Source organism: Nicotiana tomentosiformis, chromosome 9 (assembly GCF_000390325.3).
Source record: "Nicotiana tomentosiformis chromosome 9, ASM39032v3, whole genome shotgun sequence".
NCBI lineage: Eukaryota > Viridiplantae > Streptophyta > Magnoliopsida > Solanales > Solanaceae > Nicotiana > Nicotiana tomentosiformis.
The window spans coordinates 24,136,165-24,159,652 of NC_090820.1; the positions used below are offsets into that span (position 1 = coordinate 24,136,165).

General features: G+C 40.9%; 1 protein-coding gene across 1 annotated transcript; it reads right to left on the bottom strand.

The window, feature by feature from the left end:
• Positions 1 to 17,585: 17,585 nt before the first annotated feature.
• On the bottom strand, positions 17,586 to 18,872 carry LOC138898487 (uncharacterized). The gene is made up of 2 exons (XM_070184556.1): positions 18,621 to 18,872; positions 17,586 to 18,410 (listed from the first exon to the last, which is right to left on the bottom strand). The coding sequence occupies exons 1-2, from the start codon at positions 18,870 to 18,872 to the stop codon at positions 17,586 to 17,588; spliced, it is 1,077 nt and encodes a 358-aa protein (XP_070040657.1).
• Between the last annotated feature and the right edge of the window lie 4,616 nt (positions 18,873 to 23,488).

A 23,488-nucleotide genomic window follows, 5' to 3' on the forward strand; every position in this document is an offset into this window, starting at 1 on the left:
AAACCTAATATTTATTGAGAGAATATGATTAGAAATAGATTAGAATCACTTACCCAAGGTTTGTAGATGAAAATTCCTCCTCAAAATCGTCCCCTACCGAGTCTATGGTTCCAAAATATAAATTGAGGCCAAAATCATGGCCCTCAGCTTTTTGTCCAGTCGCAGGTGTCGCAAATGCGACCTGGGGTTCCCAAATGCAAACCCCGCAAATGCGAAGGAATCATCGCAAATGCGAGCTCCTCACATCCCTGTTGCGATGGAAAATGCGAACATTGGACATTTGCAAAAGCGATCAAAATGATCATAAATGTGATCACTGCTTACCCACACCACCTTCGCAATTGCGAATACTGGGTTCGCAAATGCGACCCTAACAGACTATGCCATACACCGCAAATGCGACATCCCACCTCGCATTTGCGAGTCCTACAATGACTATTCACGCCAGCAACCCTACAATTCTCCCAACACATTCTGAAACACATCGGAAACCCACTTGAGCCCCTCGGGTTCCAAAACAAGTATGCACAAAAGTCTAAAAATATCATACGAACTCACTCGTGCGACAAAAATGCCAAAATAACACCTATAACCATGAATCGGACATCCAAATTTATGAAATTTTCAAACAAACTCAAAAACATTTAAATTTATAACCGGTCATCCGAATCACGTCAAATCAATGCCGTTTTGAACCAAAATTTGTAAATAAGTCATAAATAATAAAATAAACCTATACCAAGTGCCGGAATCGAAATCTAAACCCGAAACAACAAAATCAACCTACGGTCAAACTTAGGAACTCTTTAAACTTTAAAATTACTAGTTTTCAACAATTCACCTTAACTCATGTTAGGGCTTCCGAATTAAATTTCGTCCATACGCCCATGTCACAGATCACGATACAGATCCACCGGAACCGTCAAGATACTGATCCGGGTCCGTTTATACAAAATATTGATCGTATTCATCTCAAATTATTTTAAAGAAAAAAATACACATTTTCTTCAATTTCTCACATAAAGTATTTTGAAAAAAGACACGATTGCGCACGTAAATCGAGAATTTCTAAACGGATATAATCGAGGTCTCAAAATGTGGAAATAAAGGCTAAAACTCAAAAATGACCTATCGGGTCATCACATTCCTTTAGACATCGAAATTTTAACGGATCAAGCTCGTGCGAAAATTTGGCTTGATCTTAAATTTAAGACATTACAAGACGACTCATGAAATATTAGGAGTCTATTAGGATTGACTGGAGGCTACTCTACTAAAATCCTAACTTGGCGGCTATACTACTCTAACCCTAATGTCTGACGCTCAACCGAGATAACCCGGCCGAGCAAGCCTGCTAGATTTTCTTCTACCCAACTCACCCATAAATACAGAATGGATACATTTCATTAATTAGACAATGAGATAGTCATGTGTACCACTCTAGTTAGTACCATTAGTTGCATCATTTATAAGTCTCCAAAATAATACATTTCACAACCATAGTTTAATAGTGGAAGCATATGATACAATTATGACATTTTTAGTTTAACCTTCCCAACACCACTACACAACCCACACTATGTCTACGGAGCCTCTAATAGATACAAAATAGTACAATAATGGTGCCGGCAATAAGGCTCCAGCTATACCTCAAAATATAGTAATACACAAGGAACAAAAGATGCACGACTCGGAATGAAGTGGGGCTCACCAAGTCAGTTGGGAAGAATGTGTACCGGTATCACTGGTCAATGCCTTCTGCTGTGGAACCACCTGCATCTATTAAAGATGTAGTGCCCCCGCCAAAAAGGATGTTAGTACATGTCGAATAGTACTAGTATGAAAACAAAACATCTAATCAAGCAATTGAAAATACAATATGAATATGATGGATCATGGTAGCAATGGAATGGAATAGATAGTCGTTAAAGCCAAAGCAAATTTATCGAGAGCTTTCAATAACATTCATAAATTTTATGTCGAGATCCTCTGTAACCATCTTTACACAAAGCGGCCCCGCCGCCTCACTCCCAATGTATGCGGGTGGAGATGCAATCACAATACCACAAACTCTACACAAAGCGGCCCTGTCGCCTCACCCCAATGTATGCGGGTGGAGGTGTAATCCCAATACCATAACTCTACACAAATTGACCCTGCCGCCTCACCCCAATATATGCGGGTGGAGGTGTAATCCCAATAGCAATCTCTACACAATTTGGTATCACAACTTTCATTTAAAACACGACTCGAAGTTATAATATTTAGGTATGCAATCCATACTTTGAACACATTCTCAAATATTAATACAACATAACAATAACATTTGGAACAAGTATTGAACAAATATATTTTGTCACATAGCTTATTCAGAATAATCGATTTATGATGAACAACTCGGAACTTACAAAGGTAATGTGGGGTTCAATTCTAAGAGAAGAGTTTAGCCAATATACCTCACTTGAGCTTCATTAAACTCTAAAATATTCCGGAAATCTTAGCAACTTCGATCTATTTTTAAAATATAATATATTGAACCAAAAATTAGGAAGATGATTATGGTTCCAGCTCATTTGAGCACTTTACCAAACACTAGGTGTGCATTAAGGTTTCAAGGTCCTCTATTGTGGATACCATCATCCCACAACCCAATATCTACCATTTTTAGCACAACAATCTTCCTACAACCTTTGATAGCACATGCATGCAAAATGAACTACTCCCACACCCAAGAATTGCCTTACTAATTACCTACTTTACTTAAATTTCGAAATTGTGGGTTAGAGTGTAGAATTTTACCTCTAGGATGAAGACCTAGTGAGTTTCCCTTGTTAATCTTCCAAGATTTGAGCACAAATTGAGGACCAATTATTTGAGGAATCCCTCTCCCACTCTAGAGCACTTCCCCTATTCTCAAAATATAAGTTTGAACCTTCTAATGGCCCTGGTCCGCAAAATGGGCCGCGAAATGGCCCTCCAAAACTGAGCACCTCTGCCTGGGTATGCGGTCGCATAATGCACCGCAGAACTTTCCTCCGAAATTCTTCTATGCTGGTTCTGCGATTGGTGTGCGGCCCGCAAAATGTCATCCAAATTTGCCCAGTTTTATGCCTCACTCTGCGGCCATTTTGCGCCTCACAGAGCTATTCTGCGGCCGCATAGTGGACCGCAGAAATACTTTTTTCTGCCAAAAGTTTTCTTCAACTCCCCATCGCAGTGTTTAACCCAAAAGATCCGTACATTAAAATATAAGTCTACTTCGGCACCACGAAATCCCGGGTTTTAGGTAAAATTTTACTGGGCTTTACACCTAAGTCCTTCAAAAAGGGTTACATATTCTCTTAAAAATGTCTAAAAATGGAGATCATCTCGAATATCACATAAACTCAGCAAATACTCCCAAAGCGATCAAGATGTGGAAGAATCAACATAATTTCATGGTGATCAAATACATCCCATGAAGGTATGCATCATCCTATGTTCAAGAAACACGCTACTACAGCCCTCGAATCACGGGGATAATCGGGAGAGAAGAATCAAGAGATAAACAAAATTTTACTCACAATTGATTAGTAAAATTTGTTTTTCTTAATTTGTGATTGTAGTTAATTTTTCATATCTCGAAAATTTTATTGTCAACAACCCCTTCTTTGTTTTCTTTTATATATGATTCTTCTCCTTTGTGTATATATGTACAATATTTACGTTCCAAAAAAGTAGCAGTATTTTATTCAGCCGGAGATATTTTTAAGAATTATCTATGATATTTACAATTGTTGCTTAATTTCCTCATTGTTGCATTCTAATTACAAGAGAAATAAATGCATCGAGAAATAGATATATATTATATTGTAAGACGAATCAAAATCTTCTTGTGATTATTCTTACAGAACTGCAATTCATAGGAGACAAATGAACCACAACAATTCAACGTCTTTAACTGAAAACCTAAAGCCTTCCACACGGTAATTATTTGAATTTTTTTAATCTTTTAGTAATAGTTTAGATCTTTAGACAAATAATCCATTTTCCGCATAATTTCATTTCATTGTTGAGACATCAATTACTCTTTTTTTAAAATACTAAACTTACATATTTAGAATCTATGGAGTAATTTTACGTTGGAGTATGAACTATGATCTTTAAGGAATTAGAATTATTTTAGTACAAGTTTTGTGAAAATCATAATTAAAGAAAATAATGTCCAACTTTGAAAAAACAGAATTTCGTTTCCTGAATTCTGAAGCGCAGATGAAACGCAGAAAAAACGTAAAAACAGGTCTCTACCGCATTTTAAATTATGCTAATATTTCAAAAGGATTGCAAATGTTGGCTATGCTTTAAACAGCAGTCCTAAAAGTGGCTCTCTGTCCACTTTTTGCTTCTACTCGCACTCCCAAACCCCCGCCGTTATTCAACCCTAACCCCCCCCCCCCCCCCCCAAGGCCCCGCATGTGTTGCGCCCTATCCATATAAAACTAGTCGTTCAAAAATAGAATGACACTATTATTTTGAAAGATAATAATATGTTTATTCTCAATATAAACATTTTATTTCACAAAACTTGAGCAACCATTAGTTGGGGAATTTGATTAGTCCAGTTAGTTGGCTATGCAAATTTTTATCTTGTATGTGGCGACTCAATTCTTCACTGATATAGTTCCCTCCTCCATATGTACAACCAAAAAAATTAAAAAGAAGATAAAACCCCCATTAGTTTAAACTGAGACAATGTAAGATAGTTTGACTCTTTCTAACACAAACCCAATTTTTTTTCTTTTCAGATAGAAGTTTTCATTTTTCAGTTTCTGTTGGAGTACTTTTGTTTATTTTGTTGTCAAGTGTACTTTTGCATATTGGAACTATATATATAATTTTCGTTTCCAATTCAATCAAAGAACGTGTCAATTTTGGTACAATAAGTTGTAATAATTCTCATCTTGAAACTGTATATAATTTTCGTTTCTACCAACAAGAACATATTGTTAACAACCAAATTCATGAACAATTTCTCTCGATTAAAATGAGCAGAATCCTAACTTTGGTAACTGCATGCTGAGATGAAACATAGAGAGAGAATGTGAAAGTGAAAGTAAACTCTTATTGAGAATGAATAATCTGATAAAATACATTGTACATCTGTCTATTTTATTTATAAAAGTGGGTAGGTTCACAAACATAATATTAGATACACAGTTGGCCCAAGATGAACTACTCTATTATACTACTATATGCTTAAGGGAGATTTGGGCGCATGTCTTGTGCCAGTGGACTTGGCCCAACAGAAATTAAGTGGAGCTCCAATACCTCACCCCCCTCCCCCCTCCAAAATCTGGAAGGACAAGCCATTCCAAACATGTGAAGGAAAGCCTGTAGCTGCACACCAAGTAAATATTTAGTGAAGACATCAGCAGGTTGATTAGTACTAGAAATGGGATGAAGAGAAATCAACCAAGAAGCCAAAACATCCCAGCCAAAATGACAATCAACTTAAATATGTTTGGTGCGCTCATGAAAGACAGGATTCCTAGCTATGTGAACGGTTGCCTGATTGTCACAATAGAGAATAACCAGAGAAAGACAACCAACACCAAGATCACCCAATAGTTCAACCAACCAAACAACCTCAGCCACTAACGATCGCAAAGCTCTATATGCAGCCTCACCCGAGGACAAAGCTATGGTAGGATGTTTCTTTGATTTCTAAGAGACAGGACAGCCACCTAAAAGTAGCAAAACACCAGAAACTGACCTTCTTTAATCAGAACAACTGGCCCAATCAGTATTAGACCCATAGAGAGAAAACTCAGAGGCATTATTCAAAAGAAGGCCCATCGAAGAAGTACCAGCTAGATATCTCAAAACATGATAAGCTGCCACCAGGTGAGGCACTCTAGGGGCAGACATAAATTGACTTAAATGTTGGATAATAAAGGAGATATTAAACCTAGTGTGCTGCAAGAAATTCAATGTACCCACCAATTTTATATAAATAGAGGGATTAGAGAGAAAAGCACCAGGCTCAGCATAAAGTTTTCATGAGGATCCAAGGTAGAGACAAAAGGAGTAACAACAGAGCATTTGTACTCAGATAATAGATCTAAAGTAAACTTGTGCTGATTAACTAAAAACCCATCAGGATGCCTCACAATTCCCAACCCAAGAAAATAATGAATCTCACCAAGGTCTTTTATCTTAAACTGGTCATCCAGGAACTATTTCAAGGCAGCAATTTCACACACATCATCACTAGCCACAAGAATATCATCTACATACACTGCGACAATAGTAGACGAGACCCACCTAATTTTCTGAACAAAGAGTAGTTATTCAAACTAGGATGGAAACCTCTAGACTGAAGTGCAAAAAAAAGTTAAGCATACCACTCTAGAAGCCGGTCTAAGCCCATAAAGAGACTTATTGAGCTTACATGCTAAAGAAAATATAGGTGTATGATCAACAGAGGTCACTACTAAACCATGAGGGATCTTCATAAAAAGTTCCTCATTCAAACCCCCATACAGAAAAGTATTATTAACATCAAGTTGATAGTCCACCTAATTTTTCTTAACAATGACAGATAATAGGCATTTACTGTTAACTTGATAACAGAGGAAAATGTTTTAGTTAAATCCACACCCTTTTGCTTATTATCACCCTTAATTACTAGTCTAGCTTTGTATCACTCAACAGGTCCATCAGCCATCCGTTTAACCTTATAAACCCATATACAAGGGATAACTTTCTTCCCAACAGGAAAAGGAATAATGTCCCAGGTGTGATTAGCTTCTAATGCCTGAAATTCTTTTATCACAGCCTCCTACCAAGTAGGATCAGAAGCAGTCTGATGATAGAATTGATGTTCTTCCAAGAAACTTAGAGAAGACACAAAAAATACCTTGAGATTAAATACAGTGGCACATATATAATCACTAAGCTAAGGAGGTGGATTAGAAGGTCTAGAAGATTTTTCCAGTGCAGGAACATGAGAAGAGGGGTAGGAACATAAGGTAAGATATGAGAGAGTGTCAAGAAACCATAAGTTACAGGTGTAAGAAAGGGAAGAGAACATGGTGGTGATGGAGCAAGTAATGTAGGTGGATAAGAAGAAGAAGTTGATGGTGGTGAAGAGATAGGGAAATCAGAAGTAGAAACAATGGGAGGAAATAGATAAGAATTTGAATAAGAATAAGGAAAGACACGTTCATGAAATAGAACATCCCTGAATGAAAAAAACTAAAACTACCTAAGTTCAAAAGTTTGTAACCTTTTTTTACAGAATTATAACCAAGAAATATATAAGGAATGGATCTATACCTAAATTTGTCCCTATATGGTTTGGCACAACAGCAAAACAAAAGTACCCAAAAGTTTTTAGATGAGAAATAGGAGGATAAGTGTCATGCAAGAGTGTAAATGGGAATTTATTATTCTAGAGAGGAGAGGAAAATCTGTTGATCAGGTATGTGGCCGTGAGAATGGATTTTTGATGGTTCCAATAGCTCCGTAGATTGATTTAGGTCTTAGTAGCGTGTCCGGATGTTCATTTGGAGGGCCGTAGGTCATTTTGGCGTTAATTGGCGAAAGTTAAAAAGTTTGACCGGGTGTGGACTTTTTGATATCAGGGCCGGATTCTGATTTTGAAAGTTGGAGTAGGTCCATAATGTCAATTATGACTTGTGTGTAAAATTTGGGGTCAATCGGACGTGATTTGATAGGTTTCGGCATCGGATGTAGAAGTTAGAAGTTCAAAAGTTTATTAGGCTTGAATCGATGCAGAATTCATAGTTTTAGCGTTGTTTGATGTGATTTGAAGGCTCTAATAAGTTTGTATAATGTCTTAGGACTTGTTGGTATTTTTGGTTGACGTTCCGGGGGCCTCGGATATGATTCGGGTCGTAATGGGATCATTTTTAGACTTGTGAAATCTGCTGAAGCTGGGCTGTTCTGGTATTTTTGTACCTGCGGAGGGGTTGGCCCCAGGTGCGGGCTTGCAAAAGCGAGACCTTGGCCGCAGAAGCGATTTTGGTCATGTCCAGCAGTGGTCGAAGAAGCGGGAAATTTTCCGCAAAAGCGCCTCCTCTTTTGCGATGGCAGGGGCGTAGAAGCGCCAGTGGTCGTAGGTGCGATCCTTTTCCCGCAGAAGCGGTCTTGCATATGCGGGCTCTTACCCACAGAAGCGGAAGCCCTTGACTTAAGTGTTTTCCGCACTTGTGATAGTTTTTCCGCAAGTGCGGCATCCCAGGATCGATTCTTGGTCCGCAAATGCGAGAAATTCTAGGTAGAGAGGTTAAAATCGAGGGTTTGCCATTTTCATTATATTTTGAGATATAGAGCTCGAATTGAGGCGAGAGTTTGAGGGATTTTCAGAAAAAAATATTTGGGTAAGGATTCTTGACTCATTTTTTATCATATTCCACTAATCTGTTTTCGATTTTTCCATTTATCTAAGGATTTGGGTTGAAAAATTGGGGAAAAGTGTAAACGTTGTTAGATCGAACTTTTGAGTTTTGAAAGGCTAAATGAGTTCAAATTTAGATAAATTTTGTATGGTTGGACTCGATATCAAACGGGTGTTCGGATTTTAAAATTTTGGTCGGGTTCTGAGACGCGTGTATGGGATGACTTTTTGGGGCGATTTTCCAATTTCTTGCTAAAATTATAATTTCATTATTTAGATTAGTTTTTTATAGTTATATTTATTATATGTAATTGTTTTGGCTATATTTGAGCCATTTGGAGTCAGAGAATCGAGGGAAAGGCCTTCTTATTGAGGTAAGTGACTTGTCTAACCTTGTGTGGTAAAAATTTTCCTTAGGATTTGGTACTGTTGTGACAATTTATGATATGTGAGGGACATGTACGCGATGTGACAAGTGCGTACGCTGGCTAAATGTTTAAATTTTAGTTTTTGTCAAGTAGTTTCCTTTCTATGCCTTAACTGAGTTACTTTAGCATGTATAATCACTATGTTTAGCTTAATTTCACATGTCTACTTGACTTATCTCTTATTTGCAACTTGTACTTCATGCTTAGTTCAATTACCTGCTTTCTTGATTCCATATTCATTATTTAACTGTTGGATTCTTTACTTGAAATTGCTATCCTTGAACTGTCATTGTTTCAGTTGTTATCTTTTGGTTTCCGTGATTATTGTTGAGGTGATTGTTTGGTTGTTGCACAAGGTTTCTACCATGCGGTTGTTTATTATTGCACGAGGTTTTGTCGTGCGGTTATTATTGTTTGCATGAGGTTTTTGTCGTGCCTTGTGATTATTGATACGCATACGGTGGTATAAGTTCTGGGTGTTGAAACACATACGGTGAGATAAGGTGGGCTTGAAACGCGTGGCTAGTAGAGGAACTACTAGAAGTCATGCGATGTGATAAGATAGGCTAAAACGCGGGATGATATTTCAGAAAAAATAATTTTTAAAGCAAAATATAAAAGCTCCCGTGATGATATAAGGAAAGATTATGAGTCATTTTACATTTGGGACTATGAGGCGGTACCTCGGGAGTGCCTCGTAGTCCCAAATATAAAGTGACTCACAGTGTTTCCTTATTTCTTTACATTTATTAGACAGTGATGTATAGGAGCGTCCCGTACTGTATCTAGAGCTTGTGACTTATATCTTACCAGGTTTTGGGAGTTGTGTATATACTGAGTTGTTGTTTCATTATATAGAACTATTGCCGTTTTGAGTCTTTTGTTGTTATTTTAGATTTCCACATATTTTGTTATGCTTACCTAGTCTTAGAGACTAGGTGTCATCACGACATCCTACGGAAAAATATTTGGGTCGTGACAAGTTGGTATAAGAGCTCTAGGTTCATAGGTGTTATGAGTCACAAGAAGGTTTAGTAGAGTCTCGTGGATCGGTACGGAGACGTGTGTACTTATCGTTTGGAGGCTATGGAACTATTAAGAAAAGCTCCACTTCTTTGATTCCTTGTCGTGCGAAATTGTTGACTTCAAGATTCTAAACTTTTGTCTTTATATTCTCTCATAGATGGTGAGGTAACGTACATCCAGATCAGATAACAAGACACCCGCGCTGCTGCTAGAGTCGGGAGAGGTCGGGGCCGGGGTAGAGGCCGTGGACGTGTAATGACCCGACCGGTCATTTCGAGAGTTATAGCCCATTTTTCCCATTTCTGCTTCCTTTTTTGCTTTTCAGCTATATTACGATATATCGGGTTAGTTGGTTCGGGTCTGGGGGTGATTTCAGAGTGGATTGAGACACTTAGTCTCTAAAGTAGAAGCTTAAGTTGGAAAAGTCAACCGAATATTGACTTATATGTAAATGACTTCGGATTTGAATTTTTATGGTTCCGTTAGCTCCGTTAGGTGATTTTGTACTTAGGAGCGCATTCGGAATGTGATTTGGAGGTCCGTAGTGGAATTAGGCTTGAATTGGCGAAAGTTAAAAATTTGGCGATTTCGGTTGGTAGTTAAAGAATTTGATATCGGGGTCAGATTGGATTTCTGGAAGTTGGAGTAGGTTCGTGGAGTTATTTATGACTTTTGTGCAAAATTTGAGGTCAATCGGATGTGATTTGATAGGTTTCGACGTCGTTTGTAGAATTTGGAAATTTTAAAGTTCATTGGGCTTGAATCCGTGTGAAATTTGTGTTTTTGACGTTGTTTGAGGTTATTTGGTGGTTCGACTGAGCTCGTATTGGGTTATAAGACTTGTTGCTATGTTTGGTTGAGATCGCGGGGGCCTCGGGTTGTATTCGGGTGGTTAACGGACTTGGAAGCAAGTTGAGGAAGCAACTGAAGTTTTGTTGTTGCTGTAGTAATCTCACCTGCGGAGTGGGAACCGCAGGTGCGAGCCCGCAGAAGCGGGAAGGAGCCCGCAGAAGCAAAAAGGAGGAGGCTTGGCAGCGGCCGCAGGTGCGAGGTATTTGGGCCGCAGATGCGAAAAACCTGGGCAGAACATATAAATACGAGGTTTCGAGATTTTTCACCATTTCTAACATTTTGAGCTCGGATTTTAGAGATTTTCAGAGGGGTTTTCAAGGGGAAATCTTGAGGTAAGATCCTTGTGCCCATTTTTATTTAATGATTACGTTTCTCCACTGATTTTACACTTAGTTGGTGAGTTTTTGAGGTGAAATTTGGGGGTTTGAGGCTAGGGATTTGGAGAGTTAATTTTGGGGAATTGAATGGCCATTTGATGTCAGATTTTGATTAATTTGGTATGGTTATACTCATGAGTGAATGGTCTATCTGGTTTTGTGATTTATGTCAGATTTCGAGACGTGGGTCAGGGGCCGGGTTTGAGTCAATTTCGGGTTTTAAGTCTAATTTGGTATTTTTCTTGTGGAATTGATTCCTTTAGCCTATATTGATCGTATTGTATTGCTTGTGGCTAGATTCGGGACGTTTGGAGACCGATTCGAGAGGCAAGGGCATTGCGAAGTAGACATTTGCTCGGATTGAGGTAAGTAACGATTGTAAATCTAGTCCTGAGGGTATGAAACCCCAGAATTTTGTATTAGTTTACTATTTGGAGGTGGCTCACATGGTAGGTGACGGGCGTGTGGGCGTGCACCGTTGGGGATTGTGACTTGGTCCGTCCTGTATCAACTGTGAAGTTTAATATTTTGTTGAAACTATATGATTCTTATGTGTTTTAGAAAGAATTTCAGGAAATCAGGCTGGATGCCATGTTTAGGCCTTATGCCTGTGTTGTTTGGACCTTAGAGGTATTTTCTTGCTATCCTCTCATTGTTTTTGATTGAAAATCTATACTCAGTCATGTTTATACATATTTACAGCATAACTCAGTCTCTATTACTCTATTTTGATGCATCATATAAAAGTTGTTTGGGCTGAATACGTTGTTTTCTGAGAGCCTGATAGACTGGAGAGGTTTATGACTGAGTGAGGCCGAGGGCCTGATTTGTGAGGATATTTATGGTATCGGGCTGCACGCTGCAACATGTTTGATATAGGCCGAGGGCCTCATTGATCGATGCCATGATTGGCTTGATATAGCGCTTAGGCTGAAGGAGCCCCTCCGGAGTCTGTACACACCCCCAGTGAGTGCAGGTACCTACTGAATGCGAGTGCCGAGTACTGAGTGACTGGGAGGCATGAGTGATGGTGAGGTCTGCCCGATGGGCTGTATACGAGTGATTGTGAGGTTTGCCCGAGGGGCTGTATCACGCCCAACTATGCCTTGTAAGAAGGACTAAGCGGTCGCTGCAAATGTTACCCGGTTCAAGTCCAGAGTCGAATCCCATAGGGAACTAACCTATTTACTACAACTTTAAATAATGCTAATGATAAGCTCAGACAACTTCCGGATGCAAGGGTTTTATGAATAATCAGTGGAATTTATTTAACTAAGGAAACATGACAATAAAATTAGCAATATTCAAGACTAAAATTGAACTCAAGGGTAAAAGGATCTAGGGCTATTGATTTCCCGAATTGCCGGATTAATTCTTAATTCTTTAGCTATAATCTCGTCGTAGTACTCTATGAGGATTATGAGTTCCGGGCTATCGTAATTATCTCTCGATCAATTACAATAATTTACTAGAAGCATTCTCTTGAACTACTCTAGTTAACAATTTTTGCAACTCAGAATTATCCCACCAAAGCTTCGTTGTTTCTAACCCCACTTTTAAATTCAAGTAATTAATCTCTTAACTTACCCAAAAGTGGTGTTGTTCAACAACAATCTAACCAAGTGTTCTTTCTCAAGCAACACATGGTAACTAGACACGATTAATCAAGGGCTCTTTCAATTACCACAATACAATACATAGTTGAACAATCATAGAACAAACACGGCTCAATTGTAACAAAATAGAGTCAAGACTTCATCCAACAATTGGTTCCACACCTCTTCTGTGGTGAACGGATGAACTTCTCAGACTGAATAACCTTGTCCACATCAAAGTCGTAGCCATTCACGAAGCACCAGATAAAGGCAGTTCTCGGACCATTTACCTCTGTGGTGTTGTGGGACGGCAGCAAGCGACTGTTGATGATGTACAACCAGCACTTTCCTTCAAAAGTGAGTGAGGCAGAGTGTAGCTTCGATCCCGGCACAACCCATACTACCTCTTTGTCTGGTGCACAGATAGTTCTGAAAAACGTATTCCATGTGATGGGTTCTCTCATGTAAGTATCATAGAAATCCTCCTCCCCATTGAATTCAGGCAATCGATACACTCTCCTGATGGCTTCTATCGAGGCATCCACCCTCGTGTGTCGCACAGTGCATATTCTATCCTCATATTCGGGACAGTTGGCATAGAACTCCCGGTCAAACATCAAGTTACCCTCCTCCGGATCTTCGAAAAACTGTCCAATCTACGCCTGATCAACTCCCGATACATATTTTGGCACTCATCCTGGAGGGACGCCCTGTCAATACCCCTTTCCGGTACATGTTTTTTAGTGGCCTTCAAAGTGAAACGGTCTTGGGCAGCTCTGAAGACAAACCTGGTACGATCAAACTGAGCTGCACTGACCGGTGCCCATCCTCGAGATGAGCCACCATGACCACTTGACGAGGCCCCAGTAGCGCGTCTCTTCCTTGAAGGTTGCATGTTACCTACACAATAAATACTACTATTAGTGGAGAGTGAAATATGTGACCCAATGGCGATCACTCAGACTTCACTCGCACAATTGGTCACAATTTATATTCAACACTCATTAAGGCAAATCAACAAACAGGTAGTGTGCATATGTCCCCCCAAGTCACCCAAAGGCCCAATTAGACTACCATTCCTCACAAACCCAACAATGGCTTCCCCCAAATCAACCAATTCAAATAGCCTCCATATACCACATATAAACCACAATCCAAATTCCAGACAAAAGCACCTATGATTTTACTACCTTATACATACAATAGTAAGGGAAAAGATTGAAAAAAATATCACTGAAAAGAAAAGAAGAAAAATACTAAGAAAGAGGAATAAAATCATGTACTTACTTGGAGATCTTGAGAAGAATGGAGGTTGGAGATTTATTGAGTGGAGAAGAGAAGGAAGGAGAAGAGTCTTGTGTTGAAAGGAAAATATGGGGGAAGGGAGGGGGGGCATTTTAGTTGTGGGGGGAAGGAGAAGGGTTTGGGGACTTGAAGTTAGGAAGGAAAAAAGAGAAGCGGGGGAAGCGGGAAGGGAAGTGGGGGTGGTGGGCGTCTAAGTTAGGGAAAATAAAAAAACATTTTGACTAAAAATTAAAAAAAAACTTACCTGGACATGCCTCATATCCGCGGTCCAATTCGCGGTCGCGAATTCTGGGCAGAGGGGGACCAAAAATTCGCGCCCTAATCTGCGGTCCAATACGCGGCCGCGGACGGGGTATAGAACACAGGCTAAAATCCGCGGTCAAATTCGTGGCAGCGGATCTCCGCCTCCAACCAATTTTTTTCTTTGCCGTATTTTTACCTATTCTCGGGCTAATTTCGACCCCCAAAGACTTCCGATGCGCATACGTTTTGCCCTGTACACTAGTAGATCGGTCAAAGTCGTTCAAAATCAATTACAACAACCAAAGTAAGAAAATAATGGGTTGCCTCCCAAAAGGCGCCTAAGTTAACGTCGCGGCACGACGATTTACGACAAACCATGGGTTGCCTCCCAGGAAGTGCTTGATTTAACGTCGCGGCATGACGCAGGCTTTCATTATCACTCCTAGTTTTTGTACTGGGGCTCTTCCAAAGTTATGACCACTCTATCCACTTTCTCTTTGACCATTCCAAGATAAAGTTTCAACCTTTGCCCATTTAGCGTGAACTTGTTTGTCCCATCTTTGGATTCAATCTCTACAGCTCCACTTGAGAACACTTGCACCACTCTGAAGGGTCTGACCATCGGGACTTAACTTACCCGGAAAACAATCTCAATCTCGAGTTGTATAACAACACTAGATCTCCGGGCTTGAAGTTCCGATCTAAGATGTGCTTATCATGGATCATTTTCATATTTTCTTTGTATAATCTAGTATTCTCAAATGCATGGAACCTGAATTCCTCGAGCTCATGTAACTCAGTGACTCTGCTAGTGCCTGCGCTCTCTATATCCAGATTCAACTGCCGCGGTGCCCAAAGTGCTTTATGTTCGAGCTCTACCGGAAGGTGGCATGCCTTTCCAAACACCAACCTGTACGGTGACATACCAATTGGAGTTTTGAATGCTATGCGGTATGCCCGTAATGCATCATCCATCTTCTTCGCCCAATTAGTCCTTGTTGCATTCACTGTCTTTGTCAGAACACTTTTAATTTCTCTATTGAACACTTCAACTTGCCCGCTCGTCTGTGGGTGGTACGGTGTGGCTACTTTGTGGAGAACTCCATACTTTTCCAACAGACGTGCGAACGCTCTATTGCAAAAATGGGTTCCACCATCACTGATTATAGCTCTCGGGGTGACAAAACGTGTGAAGATGTTTTTCTTTAGGAAACTGGTTACCCCTTTTGCATCATTGGTTGGGAGATCCACCGCTTCGATCCACTTGGAGACATAGTCAACTGCTACCAATATATATTTGTTACCATACGAGCTGACGAACGTCCCCATAAACTCGATCCCCCACATATCAAAAGCCTCCACCTCTTGAATTGTGGTCTTCGACATCTCGTGACGGCGAGATATGTTGCCTGTTCTTTGGCATTCATCGCAACTTTTGACCCAAGCATGGGCATCCTTGAACAGGATAGGCCAATACAATCCCGATTCCAACAATTTTGCTATTTTCCGGATTCCTCTGAAGTGTCCACCATATGGTGAAGCATGGAAAGCCTGCAAAACAGAAGGTTGATCTTTCTCGGGGATACACCTCCGGATCATGTTATCTACACATATTTTAAACAATAGAGGTTCTTCCCAATAATAGGCTCGACAATCGCGGAAGAACTTTTTCTTTTGAAATTAGGAGAGTTCATAAGGTACAATACCGCTTGCTAAATAGTTGGTAATATCAGCATACAATGGCGTCTCCTCCATTGTCACAACAAGTAACTGTTCATCCGAGAATGTCTCTGTTATGTCTTCAACCTCCATTCTCTTTTCAGCTCCATCCAATCTTGAGAGGTGGTCTGCCACTTGATTGTCCGTCCTCTTTCTGTCACGGATTTCCAGATCGAATTCTTGTAGCAAAAGAACCCAGCGAATCAAGCATGGCTTTTGACTCCTTCTTTGCAATCAAGTAGCTAATTGCAGCATGGTCAGTATAAACAATAACTTTTGAACCAATTAAGTACGACTTGAATTTGTCGAAGGCAAACACTACAACCATCATTTCCTTTTTCTTTACAGTGTAATTGAGCTGTGCAGCGCTGAGCGTCCTGCTTGCATAGTAAATTGGGTGCATCATCTTGTCTTTGCGTTGCCCTAAGACTGCTCCTATAGCATAATCACTGGCGTCGCACATGAGCTCAAACGGTTGCTCCCAGTTGGGTGCAACTATGATGGGTGCAGTCACCAATATCTTCTTCAGCTCCTCAAAAACCAACCTGCAATCATTAGAAAACACAAAGGGCTGATCCTTTTCAAGAAGCATACATAAGGGGTTAGCAATTTTGGAAAACTCTTTAATGAATCGCCTATAGAACCCGGCGTGCCCAAGGAAACGTCTCACTGCCTTTACCGAAGTGGGCGGTGGCAGCTTCTCAATCACATCAACCTTGGCATGGTCGACTTCAATGCCCTTTCTGGACACTCGATGCCCCAACACTATTCCTTCTTGTACCATAAAATGGCACCTTTCCCAATTCAGCACTAGATTTGTCTCCACACATCTTTTGAGCACTCTTTTTAAGTTGTGAAGACAATCTTCAAATGAATCCCCCGCCATAGAGAAATCATACATAAATACCTCCATAATATCCTCCACCATGTCAGTGAAAATGGCTAACATGCACCGCTGGAATGTAGCCGGTGCATTGCAAAGTCCAAAGAGCATTCTCCGAAAGGCAAAGATGCCATATGGACAAGTGAATGATGTTTTCTCTCTGTCTTACGGGGCTATTGAGATCTAGTTATACCCCGAGTATCCATCCAAGAAATAGAAGTGGGACCGCCCAGCTAACCTGTCCAACATTTGGTCAATGAAAGGCAATGGGAAATGGTTCTTTCGAGTGGCTGTGTTCAGTTTCCGATAGTCCATGAAAATCCGCCACCCCATGATTGTACGAGCCGAGATCAACTCATTATTCTCATTTTGTACGACCGTCATTCCTCTCTTTTTCGGCACATATTGGACAGGACTGGCCCAATTGCTGTCAGAGATGGGGAAGATGATACCTGTATCCAGCCACTTGATCACTTCCTTCTTTACTACTTCCTTCATATTCGGGTTCAGCCGTCGTTGATGCTCCCCGGAAGGTTTGTGCCCCTCTTCCAGAAGAATTTTATGCATGCAAAAGGCTGGGCTGATACCCTTTATGTCTGCCATGGTCCAACCAATGGCAGTCTTACATTCTTGAAATACCTGCAATAGTTTCTCTACCTTCACAGCTAGCAAACCAAATGATATAATAACAGGCAAAGTAGAATTAGGCCCCAAGAAAGCATACCTGAGGTGGGCTAGAAGGGGTTTCATGTCCAGCTATGGTGGCTCCTCTATTGATGGTTTTGCAGGTGGTATTGCTCTCTCTTCTAAGCGTAGGAGCTCGAACTGAGGTTCCCTTTTCCAGAATCCTTGACCTTCGAGAGCCATGACCCACTCTGCCAACCCTTCACCGTCCATATCTTCCAAATTCATCAAGCAGGCTTCTAGTGGATCCTTGACATTAAGGGTCTCATCCTCTTCTTGCAGTATCACATCCACAACCTCCACTAGTGTGCAGTTTGCAAATTCACTAGGTCTCCTCATGGATTGTTGAACGTTGAATATTATTTCTTCATTGTTCAACCACATTTTCAACTCTCCAGTCTCACAATCAATTAATGCTCTCCCAGTGGCTAAGAGTGGCCTTCCCAGAATGATGGGTATCTCTTCATCCACCTGACAGTCAAGAATAACAAAGTCTGTAGGAAATACAAATTTCCCCACTTGCACAAGCACATCATCAAGAATGCTTGTCGGTATTTTGACTGTGCGATCAACCATATGCAGCAACATTGAGGTCGGTCTAGCTCTGCCAATGCCTAGTTTTGTATAGATTGCCAAGGGCATCAAGTTTATGCGGGCTCCCAAGTCACACAATGCTTTAGCAAAAGCATAACTCCCAATAGTGCATGGGATAGTGAAGCTACCTGGATCAGACACCTTTTGGGCCATAGGTCTTGTCACTACCGCGCTGCAGGTCTGTGTCAGAGTTACATTGGACAGGTCCTGGAAGTCAAATTTCCGTGACATCAGGTCCTTCATCATTTTTGCATACCTTGGCATTTCGCTCAAAGTATCCATCAATGGAATATTCAATTGAATCTGTCAAAGCATTTCCATGAATTTCCTATATTGATCATCTTTCTTTTGTTTTGCCAATCTTTTAGGGAATGGTGCAAGAGTCAACCTCTGTCCACTACTCGATGTATTTTCTTTGTTGGAAGCGTCTGGCACAAGAGGTGCCACCTGTTCTGAGACTTGTTCACCTTCCTTCACCTTACCCTTGTCAACCTATGCTTGTTCAACTACCACCTCGGTGAGTTCTGCTGACCCATTTGCCTCTAATGTAACTGGAGTAGTCAGCATAGTCTCTCTCCTAGATTGAACAACTGCTTGCTCTCTGTCTAAATCTCTTCCATTCCTGAGACTCACTGCCATTAGCTGATTTGGGTTTTGCTCCTTTGGGTTAATATTTGTATCTGCAGGCAATGTTCCTTGGGGATATTGTTCAAGTCCATAGACAACTGTCCCATTGAGTTTCAATGCCTTTGATTGCTGAATCATGTGCTGCTAATTTTTCTTGCATCTTACCATTTGTTCCAATGAGTTGTTGCAGCATACCCCTGATTTCTACCATGTTGTTGTCCTATTGTTGATGAGGTGGTTGGTAGGCCAATTGTTGCTGGTGCTGCTAATTATAGCCTTGCTGCCTTTGATAAGGCACAACTTGACGTTGTGGTCGTGCGCCTTCAGAATTGGGGTTGTGTTGTGGCAGGTTGGGGCTGTACTACTAGTTTGGTGCTGGTCCCCATTGTTGCCCACCTTGCCTCTGACCTCCAAAATTATTGACATAATTCATGTTTTCTTTGAAGCCCTGGTTGTCATTCTCTCCACTCCACGAGCACACATATGACTGGTTTATGCAAGGAGTTCACAATCCTCCATTTGTTGTATCAACAATGTGCACTTGCTTTGTACCCATCTCATCAATTTTCTTTGTCAGTATGCTCATCTGAGTCATGAGAGTGGCTATGTTCTCTGCATGGGAATTGTTTGGGTCAAGAGCAACAGAATGAAATATTGGTGTAAGTGTTGTACCTCTTGCCATCCAACCTGAATTTTGAGCCATCTTGTCAAGAAGAATCTTGCACTCTATGAATGTCTTGCTCAAAAATGCACCCCCAGCTAAAGCATCTACATTGGCATTCAAACTGTCTGCTAAACCCATGTAGAATCTCTGTCCTGACATCTGATATGGAATTCCATGGTGTGGACACTTCACTAGCATACCCTTGAACCTCTCCCAGGTTTCTTGCAAGGTCTTAGTTGGTTTCTGCCTGAACTACAATATCTCATCAATCTGCCTTGTAGTCTTGTTGGGAGGATAAAACTTGTTTAAGAACTGTTTGACTAATTCTTCCCAAGTGGCAATGGAGTTTATTGGGAGTGAATTCAGCCAATTTTGAGCCTCTCCAGTCACAGAGAATGTAAATAATAATAGCTTGTTGTTGTGGGTCTTCAATGTATGACCCGGAGAACAGTCCCTTATTGTGCAACAGATGCAGCATGTTGTTGGTGATCTGGAATGTCTCCGCTTGTATCTAAGGTACAACAATGGCGGTGGCTAGGTTATCAGCAGTTGGTTATGCCCAATCATAAAGAGCAACTTCTAGCACAAGAGGTGCCTCCACTCCGTTGTTTGGGTCAACCCGATTATTCCTATTATTTTCGTTGACATCGTCCACGTTGTCCATTTCAATTTCGAGTGTGTGTTTTTGTTGTAACTGTTTGTTCTTCTTGTTGGCTCGATTTAATGCCCTAAATGCTTTCTCGGGGTCTGGGAGTCCTTCAAAAAGTTCACCAGTCCTCGAAGAGCTTCTAGGCATACACCTGAGTCACAGGAGAATTCAAACATGAGAATTTCAATGGAAAAATTTAAACACCGTAAGAAATTGATCTAAACTAAGAATCCTAGCAATTCTTCCAGTTGTAATAAATAACACCATTAGTTCCCCAGCAACGGTGCAAAAATTTGATCACGCTCAACTATGCCTTGTAAAGAGGACTAACCGGTCACTGCAAATATAACCCGGTTCAAGTCCGGAGTCTAATCCCACTGGGAACTAACCTATTTACTACAACTTTAAATAATGCTAATGATAAGCTCAGACAACTTTCGGATGCAAGAGTTTTATGAATAATCAGTGGAATTTATTTAGTTAAGGAAAAATGATAATACAATTAGCAATAATCAAGACTAAAATTGAATTCAAGGGTAAAAGGATCTAGGGCTATTGATTTCCTCAATTTTTGGATTACTTTTTAACTCTTTAGCTATAATCTCGCCGTAGTACTCTATGAGGATTATGAGTTTCGGGCTACCGTAATTATCTCTCGATCAATTACGATAATTTACTAGAAGCATTCTCACAAACTACTCTAGTTAACAATTTATGCAACTCAGAATTATCCCACCAAAGCTTCGTTGTTTCTAACCACACTTTTAAATTCAAGTAATTAATCTCTTAACTTACCCAAAAGTGGTGTTGTTCAACAACAATCTAACCAAGTGTTCTTTCTCAATCAACACAAGGCAACTAGACACGATTAATCAAGGGCCCTTTCAATTAACCACAATACAATACGTAGTTGAACAATCATAGAACAAACGCGGCTCAATTATAACAAAATAGTGTCAAGACTTCATCCAACAATTATTTCCATCAACCCTAGATAATAGATTTAGCTACTCATACTAATGGAAAATAAATCACTAAAATAATTCATAATCAACAAATAGAAGTATGAAGAAGATGATGAAAACTCTTAGGAAATTATATGTCTTCTCTCCCTAATTCTTGCCTCTAAAATCTTCTAAAACCAGCTATATCTGACTTCTGGGCGAGTTTAGGCTTCATATAGGTTTAGGTTAGTCACCTAGGAAATTACATAATTAACCCTGCGTGTTTGGCTTTCGACCGCGGATCCGGCTACAGATTTTCACTTCCTCACTGCCTTGAGTTTGCGGGCCAATTCACTGCCCAGTTCGCGGCCGCGCACCTAGAGGGGTCGTCTCGCTTGCTTTTCTCGCTCCTTTTCGACTGGGCTATCCTTCAATTGGCCTTTCACACTCCATGTTGACTCCAAAACACTCGTTAGCTCCCTCCTAGCTCCGAGTAGCTCCTGCAATACATCAAATTCTTAATTAGAGCATTTTGTTTTCTTTTAGCATTCAAATATCAATAAAGTGCGGCTAAATTAGAGTGTAAATAATGTCTAAATTGCATAAATATAGCCTAATATCAGCTGTATATAAGTGATGTTGCCCGAGGGGCTGATTATGATTTCATTATTTTTGCTCACCTTTGCATTGAGCCTTGGTTTGAAAATTGTTGAAAGATGTCTTTAAATAATTTTACTGGAACTGGATTTAAAAGAGCTTATTTGATTCAAACCCTGGTTTTAAAAGCATGATGTATTTTACTGAATTTTTGTGATATGAACTTTACTTACATTATTGCCCGTCACTACTTCTAAATCTTTATTTAATGTTGTTACTTACTGAGTTGGCGTACTCACGTTACTCCCTGCACCTTGTGTGCAGATCCTGGTGTATTTGGATATGGTAGCAGCTGTTGACTATTCCGGTTGTAGATTTTTCTCGCGGATAGCAAGGTAGCTTCCTGGCGATCGCAGCCCTGCTCTTCTCCCTCTTATCTTCCTTTAGTTGTATTTAGCTATTTTTCAGACTATGTTAGTCTAGATATTGTCAGAAAAATTGTAGTAGATGCTCATGACTAGTGACACCCCGATGTCGGGGTTTTCTTTTTCGCATTTTATTTTTGTTTTGATTTGAAATCCTTTACGAAGGTTTTTATGTTAAATAGCCTTGAAATTATCTTTGAAATGAAAATATTGGTTTGTTTTGGAAATGAGTCGGCTTGCCTAGTTCCACGATAGGCGCCATCACGACATCATTACTTTGGGCCGTGACAAGTTGGTATTAGAGCCTAGGTTGCATAGGTCTCACGAGTCATGAGCGGGTTTAGTAGAGTCTTGCGGATCGAAAAAGAGACGTCTGTACTTATCTTCGAGAGGCTGTAGAACTTTAGGAAATCTCACATTCTTGAATTCTTGTCGTGCGAATCTTTTGATTATAGTAACTAAACTTTTATTGTTTCATTCTCTCACCGATGGTGAGGACTCATTCTACTGGTCAGGATGGACAGCCACCAGTACCACCAGCCAGGGCCACGAGAGGCCGAGGTCGCGGTAGAGGCCAAGGTAGGGGTAGAGGTTCAGCCCGCACAGCAGCTGGGGCAGTACCTGCAGACCCCCCAGTTGCCCCAGATTAGGATCAGATTCCAGTTGTTGATGCACCACCTTAGGCACAACCTGTGCCTATTGTGATTCCAGGTCTTCAGGAGGCCCTAGCTCAGATTCTGGCAGCGTGTACCGGCCTTGCTTAGGCGGTCTCTATCTTGACGGCCGCAGCCACTTCTCAGGCCGGGGGAGGCACTCAGATTCCCGCTGCTCACACACCCGAGCAGGTTGTTAAGGGACTCCAGACACCGGGTGCACCACCAGCCCAGCCGGTTACAGCGGCTCAGCAAGAGGCCTCGTGGTCATGATGGATTTAGTGGTGCTCCTCATGGGGGTCAGTTCCAGCACGGCAGAGGTCGTCCATTCAGGCATGCTCAGTCAGCTCGCCCAGTTCACCATAGTGCATCATCGGGCCATGGTTCTCACAGTTCTCATCAGGGCCACTTATCACTTAGTGCCCTCCCAGCCTAGAGTTCGTCCCGTGCTCCATCAGTTCAGGGCTCCTCCATACCAGGTTCTTCTACCAGTTATCCCGGTGCTCGGGGCTCCCTTCAGTCCCCGCCACTAATACCAGGGAGTTGTTTGGAGTGTGGGGAGTTTGGGCATATGTGGAGGCAGTGTCCTCGTCATCATGGGGGTCCGCCTCAGAATAGGAGTCAGCCATCGACTTCAGCACCAGTTATTTCACCACTCGCCCAGCCAACTAGGGTTGGAGGTCAGTCAGCTAGGGGTCGCCCTAGAGGGGGAGGTCGATCAGGTGGTGGTCAGGCTCATTTCTATGCCAGACCAGATGCTATTGATTTAGATGTTGTGATTACATGTATTGTCTTAGTTTGTCACAGAGATGCCTCTGTATT